At 28.2% G+C, this 17,262-nt stretch overlaps 2 protein-coding genes across 3 annotated transcripts; one reads left to right on the top strand and one right to left on the bottom strand.

Moving 5' to 3' along the window:
- The first annotated feature begins 1,070 nt into the window (after positions 1-1,070).
- On the top strand, positions 1,071-10,271 carry LOC114125670 (endoplasmic reticulum aminopeptidase 1-like). The gene is made up of 14 exons (XM_027989436.2): positions 1,071-1,265; positions 1,451-1,603; positions 4,324-4,515; positions 4,593-4,675; positions 4,780-4,988; positions 5,192-5,372; positions 5,469-5,694; positions 5,772-6,175; positions 6,253-6,411; positions 6,484-6,742; positions 7,436-7,841; positions 9,008-9,150; positions 9,211-9,340; positions 9,399-10,271. The coding sequence occupies exons 1-14, from the start codon at positions 1,211-1,213 to the stop codon at positions 9,784-9,786; spliced, it is 2,988 nt and encodes a 995-aa protein (XP_027845237.2). The 5' UTR covers positions 1,071-1,210; the 3' UTR covers positions 9,787-10,271.
- A 209-nt stretch (positions 10,272-10,480) lies between these two features.
- LOC114125673 (serine/threonine-protein phosphatase 2A 65 kDa regulatory subunit A alpha isoform-like) lies at positions 10,481-16,665 on the bottom strand. Of its 2 annotated transcripts, none has more exons than XM_050202744.1 (9): positions 16,501-16,665; positions 16,227-16,422; positions 14,870-15,064; positions 13,672-13,891; positions 13,445-13,605; positions 13,236-13,391; positions 10,833-11,667; positions 10,652-10,761; positions 10,481-10,576 (listed from the first exon to the last, which is right to left on the bottom strand). In XM_050202744.1, the coding sequence occupies exons 2-7, from the start codon at positions 16,350-16,352 to the stop codon at positions 11,338-11,340; spliced, it is 1,188 nt and encodes a 395-aa protein (XP_050058701.1). In that variant the 5' UTR covers positions 16,353-16,422; positions 16,501-16,665; the 3' UTR covers positions 10,481-10,576; positions 10,652-10,761; positions 10,833-11,337. The 2 variants fall into 2 exon arrangements, with proteins under 2 accessions (XP_050058701.1, XP_050058700.1); XM_050202743.1 differs by having other exon boundaries at positions 10,652-11,337; positions 11,487-11,667.
- Positions 16,666-17,262: the final 597 nt, after the last annotated feature.

The raw sequence follows: 17,262 nt of genomic DNA, 5'->3' as shown, positions 1-17,262 counted from the left end.
GTTTCTCAAACAAGTATATAAGGAAAAAGCCGAAAAATATTCATAAAGTGTATGAATTATGTGTACATGCATTTTTTTAAATAAATTGATGATTACTTAAAAGTATCATCTTGTATATTAATTAATAAAATGATAATTACAAAAAAAAAAAAATGTATAAACTAAGAATAAAATAAACGTTTTTTTAAGTATTTAAATGTGTTGTATTGACATAATGAATATTCAATAATAACTAAGATAAAAATTGTAAAAGCAAATTTTCATTTTACAATTATCAATTAAAATATGTTCAAAGCATGCAAACCTGATTTATTGATATTGATTATTACACCATAGTTAGAACTATACCATGACTAAACTTAATAATAAATATTAAGTAGGTATTAAAACTATTCGTCATCAGGCTTAAGAAACTTTATCACATACCTATTGTGATTTGTGACAAATAAAATATAATTTAAAACTAACCAAATATAGTTGTATGTATTATAATATGTATATAAATTAATTCATCAAACAAGTGAAGTAAGTATAACCAGAAAAAATATCTATATTATCCCGGTTAAGTTGCAATTTAAAAATCCTTATTCGTCCATGTAATAATATCCTAGTAGTTCCAGTCTGATTAAGCCTATAGAAAAAAAGACGTAGAAAACGCCAACCTGCTGCATAACGTATATATTATAATTCTATTGTGATTTCTAACATTGCGTTCAATAGATAAGTGTGTAAATTATTACATCAATGTGGATCATGGGCTCCAGTAAAAAAAAAAAATAAATCAAAAAATTTAATTTGGCGAGTAACAAATTTTAAATGGAGTTTTTGAAAGTTTTATCTGACAGATTACCGTTTGCAGTACAGTTAACGTACATAGAGAACGACATTTTTTTTATCGTGTATACGCTAACTCGTCGCATTGCAGCGCCCGTGATGTTGGCGCGTGCGGCAGATGCAAGTCCGGTCATCATCATCCCCCTCGCTGCGGCGGCGGCGCGACCCTTTCGCCAGAGGGACGTGCGCGTGGTGGGCGGCCCTTGGGCGCATGTGCACCGGGAGGGTTAAAAACGTCAATAGGATACTATGCCGTTCGCAGTGGTGCACATCAGAAGCGTCCTTCCGACTTTCCCGTCGGCTTTTACTTCTGAAAACGAATAAAAATCTACGGGGAAAACGACGGTGCGCACACATCGACGTCGACGGCACCACGATGGTGGAACCGGAAGTCGAAGACGTGGCCTTTCTGACAGCCATCAACCATTACAGTGAGTAGATTATATAGAATATTATTTTCTGATTTACAAATAGACACACACACACACGCACACACACATAACGATATGCAACAATGTCGTTTGAATAAGCCTTTATACATAACTATTTAAGGATTATTTGTTCACGATGTAATATAATAAGTAATAACAAACTTTTATGAATTTTTTTTTTTCAGGAGATAATCAGGACATGATGCATAAGTCTGGGATATACGAACACACGGCCGTCACGGCGTGTTCTCGGAGAACAGCTTTGATCATGGCCGGCACCACTCTGTTTCTCATGTTTCTATGTTCCGTGATCATCGCCTACGCCGGACCTCAAAACGGTTAGTTTTTTCACACCAAAAATATAGTCGTCGTACCTAAGTGTACACTAAGTGTATACCTAAGTGTATACTAGCACGCTTATCTGTACTTATATAAAATGATGCGGGTACCTACATGTTTAGATTTTACATGATAAATTAACACTTAAAAAATAATACGTCTACCCCTTGTAATCGGTTTCAATTTATTATACTCTTTTGCCTGTATTACCCAATAATTATGTCGCTGAAACTACCTTGCCGTTTGGTTTGCAAACAATTTCTATAATTTACCGTAGACATGCACGTGGATAAATACCTGTATAACGTTATATCGTTTAAAATAATAGTAATTTAATATCGCTGTTGCATGTTCCAGTAACAAGTGTTTATTTTTACTGTTGAAGTTTAACGACTTGTTTTTTTTCTTCGACATATCACATATGCCATGTCGTACACCTACCTATTTATATCACACATACATTATTAAAGTTTTTAAACGGTAGGTAATTGAGAAAAACACTTTTACAATAAATAATAATCATTATAATAATCGAGTGGAATTTCGATCTAATATCTACAATATAATGTAAAAATATACCTTTTTAAATCCTGAGCAGAGTTATATGAAATTTATATTGATTTGACCTATGTTCGTATTGGTTTTTTGTGTTGAATAAACTTTTTATTGGTAAAACAAAAACATACTTCAATTTCAATAATTTCAACGATACTTTTTAGTACCTAATAATAAACGTCAAACTGTATCTAATATAATATGTACCTACATAAATCGTATTTTGATGAGTCAATAAAAGAAAAAAATTATGTATACTTTCTAAAATAGTCAAAATCGAAAAGCTTGAAAAATTAATATAATAAAGTTTCTTGCATTATGATGTTCTTATAATAAAAAAACATTGAAAATACGTGGTAAAAGTTATTTGAGTTATAACATCAGTATTTTATTTTAATTGTTATTTATCTTTTAAATATCGAATTTCGTCAAATTTTGAACTTCAAACATCTTTAAAAAATGAGCTAATGTACCTATTTTAAATGCCTACCTATACTGTAAAATCAACTTTCTTTATGTATTTAACAAATACATTTACAATCTATTTACGCAATTAATACAAAAATAAATAGATAAGTTAACGTTTGTGCTCGACATTACTTTCAATTTATGAACTTGGGGGTAGTAAGTTATATTGTAGATTATAATAGATTTTAATAGATCATTTACATTTGAGATGACTGACAGTGTTATTAGGTGAGCTACGAGAACTACGAGAACAGAGCTTATATTATATGAGGAAGTTTACGTGGTAGAAGGAATTTTTATGAAATGTATTATAGTAATAAGAAGCAAGTGTGGATATTGTTAGTATGTTGAAATCATAATGTAGAATACGATTGCTAATGTGCCTGCAAAAAGCATTAAATAAGACACGAAAAGTTATTGATTGAAACGCTTGAAGTTTATTAGATTTGAATTTTTTAAGATTCCCCAGGGCCCAGAGTATCTAACGTAATCTAGACATATACGTCATTGCGGGACGTAATGTTTGTTTGTAAATTAGTGTTTGATCTTTTAAATATATTTTGGATCGGAGTAGTGACCTTATTGCGGAGTCTAAGTTAAGCGATGTTTTTTTGAATTGATGTGGTTAGCTCAGGTTAGTCATCATATAATCGAGGAAGAGATCTAGATATCTAGTAGCATTATTTATGTGGATAAAAAATAATAAAATAAACTTACAAAAAATATCTTGAATCCAATTTTACTCAAATATTTTATCATACATAAAACGAAAATATACAGTAAAAAAATCATTTTAATGATAAAAAAATAATTTTTTTTTGTTTTCTTCTCCCCTCTCCTCCCTAAAAAATACTAACTATATCTTACCAGAAATCACCTTCAAAGTTGAAGACATTAAAAAAATTTTTACTGATCCGAAATGTGATAACTGATAAGTGATGACTAATAAAAAACACATACTTACTCGTATTATCATTATAAAATCAATACATTCATATCACACTGTTCAGAGTTTAAAAAAGTACTTTAGGAGTCGCTAATACATAAATAATTTAAATAATCCATTAGTTTGGAAAAAAAATAATAATGACCTATAAACTTCTTCACACTGTAGAATTAAATAAATGATTTATTAGTTTAATTGGTCCTACACATTTTAAAACAGGATTAAAGTATTTAAAAAGACGAAACATAATCCAAAAATAGTACCCTACGTTCTCGTCCCGTCAATTACGTAGCTTAAATTACATAAGAAACTTGGATAAAACGTAATGATCGCAATTATAATTTAAAAAAAATTCTACTTTATGCACAAGCAAGATTACTTCCTTTGCATCTCTGAAGTCTACCATTGACTATTTATATTTTAAACGAAGAATTAATATATAAGATGAAAAGTACAGAGGTAAATTAATAGAAACAAACCATAGAAAAAACATTAAAGTCTACTAAACTACTACACGGCTATATCGGTATCATAGCTATATTATATTATAATCTTATAATTACATTATAGCATAATATACTGAATAAGGTACAAATACAAATCGCTATATATATATTGGCTTCTTGTTTCTTTTTCTCTTTTTATAATTTTTAATGGCTCTATAAATATTTAACAAACAAAAACAACATATACTCGATAATAAATTGTACCAACATATTATCACTATTCTGTATTTAAAATATTTTTTAGATTGTCCATGTATTGGGGAAAAGCCAGTGTTTTTACCCGACGATGATGGAGTCAATAGATCTCGGTCAGTTATACCGATCGCTACTAACGGTGATATATTTCCATGGAACAACGTGCGTTTACCAACATTTGCTAGACCCTATAGTTACCACATAAAAATACATCCAAATCTAACCAGCTTAGACGTAAAAGGTATGAACGATATGATTTAACTAAATTGCTATTTTTAAAAGTATATAATACAACGTGAACGATTTTATGTTATATAGGTCAAGTATTAATTAACTTCAGACTTGTTCGGGATTCCGATTACATAGTTTTTCATAGTAAAAATCTCACCATAGTTGAAAAAGTGAGTTTTTAGTCAAATAATAATAATAACAACAACAATAATGCACAATTGTTATCCATGAGTTAAATTGATTTGAAATTTTTTTTTTTTTTTTTATCGAACAGCGTGTTGTGAATGCTGAAAATCACGAAAAGATTTACGAAGTCTCCAGAATGTTGGAATATTCTGCTGGTCAGCAAATACTATTGGAGTTTGAAGAAACATTATCTGCAGACCGTAATTACACACTAATTATAAAATACACGACCCGGTTGAGTCGAGAGCTGGAAGGTTTTTACATAAGTAGCTACACAACGAGCAAAGGCGAAAGAAGGTGAGTCACTTACTGCAGATACACTGACTACTGACTAGTATAGACGCAAATAATGTCAATAAAATCTACATTTGGTAGTCAATTTAATTTTGGGAAGATCAAGTCTCACACCATATTCCCCCTTTTCAATTGATTAGCGTCAATATATGCAATACGAATTTGTAGCGATAAATATTGGTTTATAAAGTGAATAATTATTTTAGATATTTGGCAACGACTCATTTCGAACCAACGTACGCTCGTTCAGCGTTCCCGTGCTTCGACGAACCTCAGTTTAAAGCTAAATTTCGCATGTCGATATTGAGAAATAGATTCCACATAGCCCTATTCAACATGCCGATAAAAGAGTCCGTGGACGACGGTCTATACATGGGAGTTGGACTGGTAGGGTTAAAATTATTTTCTTTAATTTACTCATTACGTATAAAGATTAAAGAATAATCGGTACTAGATAATCATTAATCATCATGGTTTTCTTAGATGCGCGACGACTTTGAAGAATCTGTTGAGATGAGTACCTACCTCGTGGCATTTGTCGTTTGCGATTATCAATACGTACACGCGCAAACATTACAGGGAGTAGCTGTGAGAGTATACGCTCCGCCTGAATTATTATCCCAAACTTCGTTCGCTCTAAGCACTGCCACTAAAGTCATGGACCATTATTCGGATTTCTTTGGAGTACCATATCCCCTACCGAAACAAGGTATAATATTATATAATAACGGTTATAATAATAATTGTTCCTATGTAACGATATATAATATAGCTTACTTTATATAGATCTGATCGCCATACCGGATTTCGGTGCCGGAGCAATGGAAAATTGGGGTTTGATCACATACAGGGAGACTTCTATACTGTACGACGAAAAAGAAACTTCCGCGGCAGCCCATCAGTGGGTGGCTGTGGTGGTGGCACACGAATTAGCACACCAATGGTTTGGCAACTTGGTGACGATGTGTTGGTGGAATGACTTATGGCTAAACGAAGGATTCGCCAGTTTTTTGGAATACCGTGGAGTTGACCACGTGATGCCTGGATGGTCTATGATGGCTCAGTTCGTGTTAGACAAGACCCAGCAAGGATTGAAACTCGATGCGTTGTCCACCTCGCATCCAATCAGTGTTAGTGTACATGATCCAGTAGAAATCGAGGCCATATTCGACAACATATCTTACAGCAAAGTAATGCTCGTTCACATAATAGTATATATATTTTTATTTTTTTTTATAGCATTATAATTTTAAATATCATTGTACAGGGAGCAGCGATTTTATATATGTTAGAGAAATTCCTCGGATTAGAAACTTTACGGAGCGGACTGAACGATTACTTAAATACACACAAGTACGGAAATGCAGATACTACAGACCTCTGGAGCGTGCTAAGCCAACACGCTAAAAATACCGTACAAGTCAGAGTAAGCGAATCATATTAGACGACTAGGGGTAGTCACCCAATTCCATTTCGTTTATAATGAATTCGTTTTCAGTACATAATGGATACTTGGACATGTCAAATGGGTTTCCCCATGATCAAGATAACCAGAGAAAACAGCTCGTCTTCAAACAATGCGGTCTCATTCACGGCAATGCAAAGTCGTTTTCTTTTAACCTCACAAATCGCAAGTAAGGTAAAACATCGAGCCGCACCGTCTCAGTACGACTACAAATGGTACGTACCGTTGAGTTTTTACACGGACATTACAAGTTATCGCGAACAAGAAGTAGTCTGGATGAACATGACTGATGGTTAGTTATAAATTACCTATATGCACACATATTTTAATTATACATATTATATATATTACATAATACATAGGTTATATTACAAATTAAAAAAGTACCTATAACATACCGTGAATGAGAGGGCTCCAAACCCACGTGCCCCTTAAGTAATTAAGTACATTGTACACCCCTGCACTAAGTAGTGTTGGTGTACCTGTGTAATAATTAATAATTAAGAGTTCTACTTAGCTATAATTATTAATTATATACCCATCTATTGAATAACTATTAAATAAATACAAACGCAAAAAACTTTGCAATTACTGTAAATTTAAATAGGACACTTTAATTTAAAGCTTTTTCAACATTTATACCATATTAAAGGTATTTTCTATGTTATTGAATAGATAAATTATCTAGACAAAACAAAAATGTTTGGTTTTGAGGCAATTACCTCTAAATAGCCTATTTCAACACGCCACTGGACCAAGTTATCTATTTTCAAGTTCACATCCAAAATATAAATTATACTTATGATGTTTTATTTAATTTTATTATGTGTAAATATTAAAGTATATGTTTAAAAATAAAAAAATGAAAATAATTTTATTTTTTAAAAATGGTTATTTCTGCATTTTTAGGAGTATATTTTATCAGTTTTTAGTGATCGAAATCTTGAACCTCGAATTAATAACATTATTACGTTTTTAATTACAGTGAGATTCGAGGTTGATCCAAAGGTACGATGGTTAAAAGCCAACGTCAATCAGTCCGGATTTTACCGCGTAAATTACGATGATGGATTGTGGAACGAAATAATTGGACAACTTCAATCAAACCACGAGGTGTTCAGTGCAGCAGACAGGGCTTCTTTGATAGACGATATATTCACTTTATGTAGAGCAGGAGTACTCAACGTGACTGCCCCTTTGGAACTGTCTAAATATTTGTATAAAGAAAGAGATTTTGTTCCATGGGCGACAGCTCTTGAACATTTCGAAAACTGGAGCAAGTTTTTATCAGAATCGTCACCTTACAAACTGTTTTTGGAATATACAAAGAGTCTTCTTGGTCCAGTAGCTCGATCTGTTGGATGGGACGATCAAGGAACTCATTTGGAAAAGTATGTATCTTTAATCTATCTATTGCTATAAGTAAAGAGGGTGTTTTATTAACTATAAATTATTTTAAAATAATAATGTTTTTATTTATATAAACTGCAAAGATACCAATATAAACTGTATGTATATATATATAATATAAATTGTTGTAGGTATAGGTACAGTTTATAATAAGTCATAACTCAACTCTGAACAAAAATAAATATTTTTTTTTTTGAAAGTATTTTTAAGCTAAAACTGAAATTTAATAAAAAAATTAGTATAATATACTTATTTTTATTCGTACCTATAGATTTTAATATTACCTATATTGTACTTTATTTATAATTTTACCTACTGTGTTAATACTTTTAACATTTAACACAAAGTTTAGAATATTGGTTATTGGCTAGGTATTACTTATTATTAATAAAATAATAAGTAATTACTCACAATTTATAGATAATACCTGATAATAACAAGTATCCATATTAATTTAAAAATCTGATGAATTAATTTTTTAGGAATTTAAACTGAAGAATTTAGAATTTAGAATTATGAATTTTAATAGTACCTGCCTATCTTATGATAACGTTATTCAATAACACTCTTTACCTAATTAGTAATTACATATTATACTACATATTTTAGACATCAAAACTTGATATTTTGATATTTTAATACTAGATTTTTATAAACCTATTCATTCCTTAACTCAATAATTGTTCAGTCATTACATTGATTTAGATGACATTTTTCAATAGTAAGTATTGTAAATAATATACAATACTAAATAAAGATGATAAATTAAACCAAACATCACTCAGAATTATTTTAAAAATTTTAAAAAATTTTAATTTATCATTACATTCAACCTGTATAGGCATTAAAAAGAAAAATAATTAAAATAATGAAATATGGCTGTCTTTGCACAAAAATATTTTATTTGCTAGACTCAAATTTAAAAAATATAAATTAAAAAACAAGTTATTGATGGGAAAACTATTTTGTACTTAGATATCAATAAATGCATTATAATTTTGTATCATGATTTAATAATTCAGTCAAACATGCTTATATTTTTTAAGTGCAGTAATGATGCAACTATTAATCGATAGTCCATATTTTTTTGTCACTAGAAAAGTGGAAATTAGTTTTATTATTTAATATTGCATGCATACATTTTCAGATTAATGCGATCGCAGATTTTGTCTGCAGCTATAATATGTGGAATTGAAGATGTTGTAAAGGAAGCGAAAAGTAGATTTGAAGAATGGATGTATGAAAATAAACGTATACCACCAAATTTAAGAGAAGTAATTTATTTGGCAGGTAATAGCAATAATCGATATATTTTTTTTAGTACTTAGTATTAAAAATATTTATTAATAGGTATTATATATGGAAACGTCAAAGAATGGAATTTTTGTTGGGACAAATACAATCAAAGTCGTGTACCAAGTGAACGTCAATTACTCCTTACAGTACTTGGTGCTTCAAATGACCCTTGGTTACTTCAAAAGTAATATGTCTAATACTTTAAATACAAATTTCCATTACCTTTTTTATTTAATTTTTAGACTTTTATCAACCACACTGGATAGCTCAAAAGTTAAAGCACAAGATGTAAAAATGGTTTTTGGAGTGGTGGCTTCACAAGGATCACAGGGTCAGCTACTGGCATGGCGTCATTTAAAAGCTAACTGGGATAATCTTCAAACACTTTTTGGAAATGGAACTTTTACATTGGGAGGCCTTATTACAGCAGTTACATCTCATTTTTCAACTGAATACGATTATAAAGAAGTATCTGATTTCTTCCGCCACATAGATGTAGGTTCAGGAACCAGAGCTTTGGAACAAAGTTTGGAAATGATACAACTCAATGTACATTGGGTTAAAAACAATGAGGCTCAAATATATGATTGGTTGGTGAAAAACTCAAAAACAAAGAATAACAAAAAGTGAAAAAAAGAGTACAGTGTAACATAGTGTGTATTTTTGAAGTAATAAATCAAGCAAATATGTAAGACTGATATGGTAAAAATGAAAATTTAGAAAATAAATTTGAAATAATTTATTTCAAATTTATTTTTTTAATTTAAAGGAATAGAATATTTTGAGTATGAAAATGAAACATTAAAATGATACTTAATTTAATAAATAAATTTAAATTTGCTTCTCAAGCCAATAGTAATAAAACTGATGCTTTTAAATTTTAATTATCTATAAATTTTTTTTTTGTATGAAAAATTTAACATTAATTTGAGTACTAAACTTCAGGGTTTTTGAAACTGAAAATCTTATAAAATTATTGAAAATCAGTTTGTGTTTACAGGGTTAATACGTATGAATAATACACATTTCTACGTATTTAACCTTAATATTAGTATTTTTAATGAATCTTTAATTGCCAAAAATCTAATTTGCTAATAAAGCTATTTAAAAACACATTTGCTTTGTTTTAATTATATTTTTATATTATGAATTATAGTATATTAACCAATAAGATGAAACAATTTTATAAATATTAATCATAACAATAATATTATCCCTTTTATTTATTTTTAATTCAAGTTTGTACTTTAAAACAAAATATTATTCATTACAATGAATATGGTAACAACAAATTTTTAAATACATAAAGAAATAATATAAGTCTATTTAATAACTTAAAAAGAAAAAAATTGCAGTGAAAATAATGTTTGAGGATACTATTTTGAAAATGATGATAGTTTTGTATAATATCACCGAGTACCTGTGAAATTGAATTCACTTAAATATGTTTATAACAAATGATGACATTATAAAAACTGAATGATTAGGTACTCACTAAAGTGTTTATCCCAGACATCCATCGCCAGTCCACTAATATAATTGCTTGTGTCTGTGATTAATATTTTTAATATAGTTTTGATTTTATCATTTAATATATCATCCTTACTGTAGAATAATAATACACTATGTAAAATTATACTTCATAAATATGGGATTAATTATAAATATAATCATACTCTGCAATTGATGTAATCATCACATTTAATGTTTTGACTAAAGCATAACGAACATTTGGATTTTCATCAGACTGATAGTACACAACATGAGGAAATAGCTCGTTTAACATCAATTGGTCACAGATTTCAAAAAAATTCTAATAATTTAAGTAATTCAAGATTTTTGTAACTTTACTATTAGGAATCCATCATATAAGTCAGTTTTTTGAGATCAAAGGAATATATAATAGTTAACATCTATTCATAGAACATTGGCTTATTAAGTATCCAACAAATCATTATTCCACTGCATTCTCTTTCATATTAATGTTAAGTATTCTAAATTGTATACACATTATTATTGCACATACTTTAGCAAATGATAAAAACGCCATCTTGTTATAGGTATTTCTTGAGTAAGATAGTTTTATTAGGTATGGAACTATATATGTTTGAGCCCAATCCATTCCAAATTCTGTTACTAATTGTTTAAACACATCCATGGCGGTTTGCTGAACAGTTGATTCTAAAAAATATTAAATATTTTACTCAAATCATTATATGAGTTATAAATGTTATAATATGAAACTATCTTAGTCTTATACAAATATTCAAGTCTTGTTATACAGAAATAATCGATACAATTTTTAAAAAATAGAAATAAATAATATTTACTCGGGTCAGTTAATAATATTAAAAATGACTGTTCTAAATAATCTTCAAAAAATTTGAGACCTTTTTGAATTGCCAATATATATAAATAAATTGCACCAGTGTTTCGCATTTTCCATGAACTATTTATAATAAATGCTTTCAAACTGCATATTAATCGATCTTCTGGCAATTCTATCAAATTCTAAATATATAAAATATAAATACACATTTTAATGATAAAAATGAACAGGGTGAGCTTTTTTTAGGAAATTTTTTAGTTGAAAAAAAATTATATTTTCTAAATATTTAATTTTCAAAGCTAACATGTCATTTAATTTAAAAGGCTTTTCTTTGCTTAAAAAATCAAGTAACACTCCTTTTTAAAAATATGTTAATTATATTGTAAAACATAGGTATATATTAAATTATTTTTTAAAATAAGTGTTATCTTAATGTATATTTTCTCTTAATGCAATGCAACATTTAATTAACTATGATTTTTTATGGTAATATTATTAAATTACCTATTTATAGTTTATTATAGATAGGTATTAAAGTGTAGAGTACTAATGTACTTAATACGGTGAAATATTTAGATAACAATGTGCAGAGAAAAAATATGTCTTAAAAATTAAGTACTTATTGTAAGTAAAATAAGTATTAAAAATAAAATGTGCTTTCTAAATATATTTAATAACTAAATATAATTATTATCACATTAAATTTTTAAATACACTGTATTTATATCATTATATTTACATTGTACTGTGATCCTAAAATATCCTTCATATATTTCACAACATTAAATATTACATCAACATTTTTGTCTTTAAGTAATTTGTTTACCAAGTCCACAAAATAATCTTTAATTCTGTAATATAGGCATATAGGTGTATACATAGTTTGTCAAGTAATGGTAGCTTGTACGTTTTAAAGAAGTATTTTTACATCATTTCATTATACTGATTTATTAAAAATATCACATTGCTTGCATGCATTTAGCACATACATATTAATATATGAGTCAGTCATTTATTGTTATCAATTTTATAAAAAAAAAATTGTTGTAGGTATATATAATTACTGGGCGTTCCAAGAAATGATTTTTACCTTTGATGGTTTAAATCTAAAAACAATTATTTATTTTTTCTCAATATTATATAAGTAATTGTTTAAGTTTTAACTGTAAAAATGTATAATGGATTTAATTTTAAATATTTTTTTACACTGACATATAATACATAATAATTTTTCAAAACAAAATAAAATGGCATTTTTTTTTATTTTTTTTTTTTGTCATTTGATTTGCTTCAATTAAAAATAACCACAAAAATAGACATTTTGGTACGCCCGTGATAATTAATTAATAATAAAAGAGTTAAAATACTATAAAAATGTATGCACATTATACAACTTACATTACATTGGGCATTATTTTTCCAAATTTTGCCAAAACAGATGGTACTTCCAATTTACATTTAACATCAGAATCATTACAAAAATTGCTTAATGTTGGAATTAAAAATTTGGTTACCAATTTAGTGGCTTCTAAGTAAGTCAAATTTTCATAAAGGATAACAGTACAATCATAAAGAACACTGACAGATGGCAATCGGACTTCTACTTGTTGGTCTTTAGCTAATGAAATGAGTATTTTCATTATACTTTCAGTAAGCTTTAAACAACTTACACCAATTGCAAGCAACTATTTAAAATGTAAGTAATTATTAAACACTTGATGCAAAAATTAATTAAAATTTAAAATAATACCTTTGCAATATTTTTGATGAGTATTGAACGTACTCCACATGAAGGGTCATTTATTGAATTCAACACAATAGGAAGAATTATTTCTTTAGTGTAGGAAACATCAAATTTTTTTGAAATTGTTATTGCTGTTGATAAAGCCAAAATTCTAACATGCTCCTATTTATAAAAATATATTAATTTAAATTTTTATAGAAATTTAATAAAATTACATTTTGATCAAAACTGAATTGTTCCAAACGTGGAGTTAATTTACTGTCAAAAATTGACATATGAACAACTTCACTGAAATCAACCAAATTATTAGCTGCATTTTGACGAACAGCAGGTGACGAGTCCAAACTTAAGAAACAATGATAGTCAATTAAGTCACCTATAGTACAACAATTTTAATACAAAAAAATGTACAACAACTTAATATTAAATACTAGACATTTACTTTGATATTTTGGACTGACACGCATATAAACTGTAGTGAAAAGATGACTAACAGACATACGTTTAGCACTTTCATCATTCATTGTTAAACTAGCAATAAAAGGTATGAAAAAGTTCTCTAGATCAATTACTTCCATAATATCAGCCAATGTTTGCAATGATTTGATGGCAGCCATTCTAACATCATTAACTTTGGCACCAGCTAACTCTTCTAGAGGTAGCTAAAATATGAAAAAATTCTTATAAGTGAAATCCATAAAAATAATGGATAGGTATCTAACAAATTTATTTAGCATTGATTTTATTAAATATGGTAGATAGTTTCTAGTACCTAGCCCATTTTTAAAAATTAAGATAAACAATCTTTCTAAATAAAGTATTTAAAAGATGCAAGAATTGAAAATATTATGGTAATTTTTTTTTTTTTTTTTTTTTTCACAGTTTTTAAATATTTGACCTAAGTAAAATCAAACATAAATGTAAAATAGACAATAGTAGGTATTTTAATTTGCCGGGAGGAAGTAATGCGAAAGCAGTCCCCTCCCGGTCGTCGGTTTCAAACTGCAAAAAAAAAAAGGTATTTTAATTTAAAATATATTATGTTTATCCAATGTAGATACCTAGTATATTTTTATGTTTTTAATACTTAGATAGATAATAGATTATTATTAGGTAATTAAATATATATAGGTACAGCGTTTCTTAAAAATTGTTCAGATAAATAAGTTTAGAAAATTTCAAGAAGAAAATGACAAAACATCAAAGGGCCCATAGGACAACAAGACAATTAAACAACTTCCATATTATTAATATCGTTGTGTTATGACTTTATGAGACATTCAGACATACACCTCACAGCTCACGATTCTCAGTGTTTATATTTTTGTTTTATTTTATTTTTAACTAATCGTTAATCATTTTTTAGTTATTGAGTATATCAACCGCTGTAAACTCGTTATTGTGGTTGGTTTTTAATTTACTGCTTGTTTATTTCTGGAATGATCCATTGATACGAGTACTTTTATCAAAAATATGTTATGTACCTACCTGATTTTTTTTCACCGTCTCATCGATGTCCGAAATTCACGCCTTGCTACCAGAAATGGGTTTAGCCGAATTTTAATATGTATAATTGTACCTATATATGTATAATTACCTACTTGTACCTATTATTAATAATAGTGCCTGTTAAATCTTACCAACAAAATGTGAGCATATTTTGGTCCTCCCACATAATTTTCAAATTCACCTAGAACTTCTGCTAAATTTTTCAATTCCGATAATTTTTCAGCAATTATAAGATGAGTGAGGTATGGTACCAAGTGTTTACGAGTATTTTCAACGCCAAGTTTTAAAGCGACATCCCGTAAGAAATTCATTGATTCCAAACGATTCTATTGATTCATAATAACAAAACGCGCTGTTAGTAAATTCGATTTAAATTAAATCATAATATAATGATGTATATAAATCCGATTATGGATTAGGTAGTATTAATTTTATTATAGTAGTATATAATTAATTAATATATACTATTATGCTACAGTTTTTGGAACCTAACCTACTATAATAATACAATCAGTGCTCGAAATGTTAAATTTACAGGTTACAGGAAAAATAGTTTAGAGTAAGTAAATAATAAAGTAGTTTCATCTAATTTTTTTTTTTTGAAGGGAGAAATAATATTTTTGTGCTTCATCCTCTTGTTACAAATCGTTATTAACAAGTATAAAGTAGACAAAGACTTCGCGAAAGGGGTAAAAGGAGTTCCAATTTAAAAAAAAAATGTTTAAGAAAATATTTTACTTTACCAACTGTAAATGCTTCATTAAAAAAACAAAAACATTTTGAAAAAATATTCCTACATATTTAAGCATTATTTGAAATTAGGGTATAGTATGGTCGTGGACACCCCCCCCCCATTTCTGTCCACTTTTTTTTTAAAGTTTACCTTTTAATAATATAATATTAGGTATATAATATTATTTATAATTTAATATGATTTTTTTTTTTTTTAATACAATATAAATTATTTTAAGTATACTTATTCATTGAAGCACTTCAAAAATCAAATTCACAAACAATTATTAAATTGTTTATTAGGTATCAACATTTTTAGGTACGGTTTAAAATAAATAAATACATACATTTGAAAAAAGGCTAAAAAATATGTGTGTAGTAATAACAGAGAAATTTTAGCCATTTTTATTAGTTATTAATTATATTTTATGTAGACAATCTTAAAGCTACCTATTATAATTATGTACAATTACATTTACAATAATTATAGACTATAGTTTAAATATATTAATGAAAAAATAATTATATTATTAAATAGTTAACTTTAAAAAAAAAATGGGGGGAAAATGTTTGCATCGAAAATATATTGGATGGAAAATGTTCTACTACCTACATCAATAACAGTCTGGGAGGGGGGGAATTGCCATACTATGTACCCCTGACAAATTTTTAATATTCTAGAGCCACCTATGCAAGAAGGTATACAATAATAATTTGGTCAATATTAAGACGTTTCGCCAAAATACAAAAACTTACCACAAGGCGATCACAATTAACGGTAGTTTCGATAAATGAGCGACTTTGCAAATGATCATCGTGTAATTCCAAATGGTTATCGCCGCGGTAGGTTTCGGATATTCCTTGTTCAATTCGTTCAGCCATACTAACCAATAACGACAATAACCACAGTCTTTTGTAGACAAATATTGGAACGAGCTATTTTTATTTTTTACTTTGATCATAAGATATCGATATTAGAAAGTATAAATATGTAATACAAACTGAGTAAAATTAAATATTAGGTACCTACCTATTGACGATAGGTACCCACTCGACTATATCAAATGTCGATGTTTTATAAGTTTATAACGAATATTATTTATTGACGATCGAAGTGACCAGGTTAATTAATTAACTAGGTAGGTATTTGTTTAACCACGGTACAATTAATGTCGAATTAAAATACCAATTGTAGTTTTTACGTATTGAAATGTTATTCGTCTTGAACTTTACACGGACCTGCAATCATCGCTGTTATAGGACGATTTCTACCATAGATATTTTCGCAAATTAATAGTCAATAGTCATCAATCATTATTCATCATAGATTCAAAGACGTACTATAAAATAATAATATATATGTAATATGTATATATTACGCCTCCAGTTACAACTTGTTGACATAGTTTCAATCATGGCCATGGTTTCAATCTTCTAAGTTTGACCATAATACAAAATTCAGAATTTTCAATTATCTCGGAACAAACTAGGGTATTACTGGTATTAGTAGGTACCTACCTATTGGCTATTCGGAAATATAAACAGTGGAATAAATTTAATTTAGATATTGAAAAGAAAGTTAGGTACTTACCTACCCGATGCCTGTGCCACTGATAATTTTCTTTATTTGTTAATCATAGAAAGGGAGAATTATTTTAAATCACCTTTAAAAACTATATTATGCTATAGATTTTTCTAAATTAAGTACCTAACAAATTATTTTCGCAAAATCATTTTTGGATTTTTCTTAAGTTGCTATGCACCTAATTAACAAATATCTGATGTCTTTCCC

Source organism: Aphis gossypii, chromosome 3 (genome assembly GCF_020184175.1).
Source record: "Aphis gossypii isolate Hap1 chromosome 3, ASM2018417v2, whole genome shotgun sequence".
In the NCBI taxonomy this organism is placed as follows: domain Eukaryota; kingdom Metazoa; phylum Arthropoda; class Insecta; order Hemiptera; family Aphididae; genus Aphis; species Aphis gossypii.
Note: the sequence above shows the minus strand (reverse complement) of the source record. Positions and strands in the feature narration are given on the sequence as shown.

Excerpts from the sequence above, each read along its gene's own strand:
- LOC114125670 (XM_027989436.2), top strand. The coding sequence starts at position 1,211 with ATGGTGGAACCGGAAGTCGAAGACGTGGCCTTTCTGACAGCCATCAAC. Across the intron at positions 1,604-4,323 it reads CTACGCCGGACCTCAAAACG|ATTGTCCATGTATTGGGGAA; the intron begins GTTAGTTTTTTC and ends AATATTTTTTAG. Across the intron at positions 6,176-6,252 it reads ACAACATATCTTACAGCAAA|GGAGCAGCGATTTTATATAT; the intron begins GTAATGCTCGTT and ends ATCATTGTACAG.
- LOC114125673 (XM_050202743.1), bottom strand. The coding sequence starts at position 16,352 with ATGGCTGAACGAATTGAACAAGGAATATCCGAAACCTACCGCGGCGAT. Across the intron at positions 13,392-13,444 it reads AATTCAGTTTTGATCAAAAT|GAGCATGTTAGAATTTTGGC; the intron begins GTAATTTTATTA and ends TTTTATAAATAG. Across the intron at positions 11,668-13,235 it reads TCATCAAAAATATTGCAAAG|AATTTGATAGAATTGCCAGA; the intron begins GTATTATTTTAA and ends TTATATATTTAG.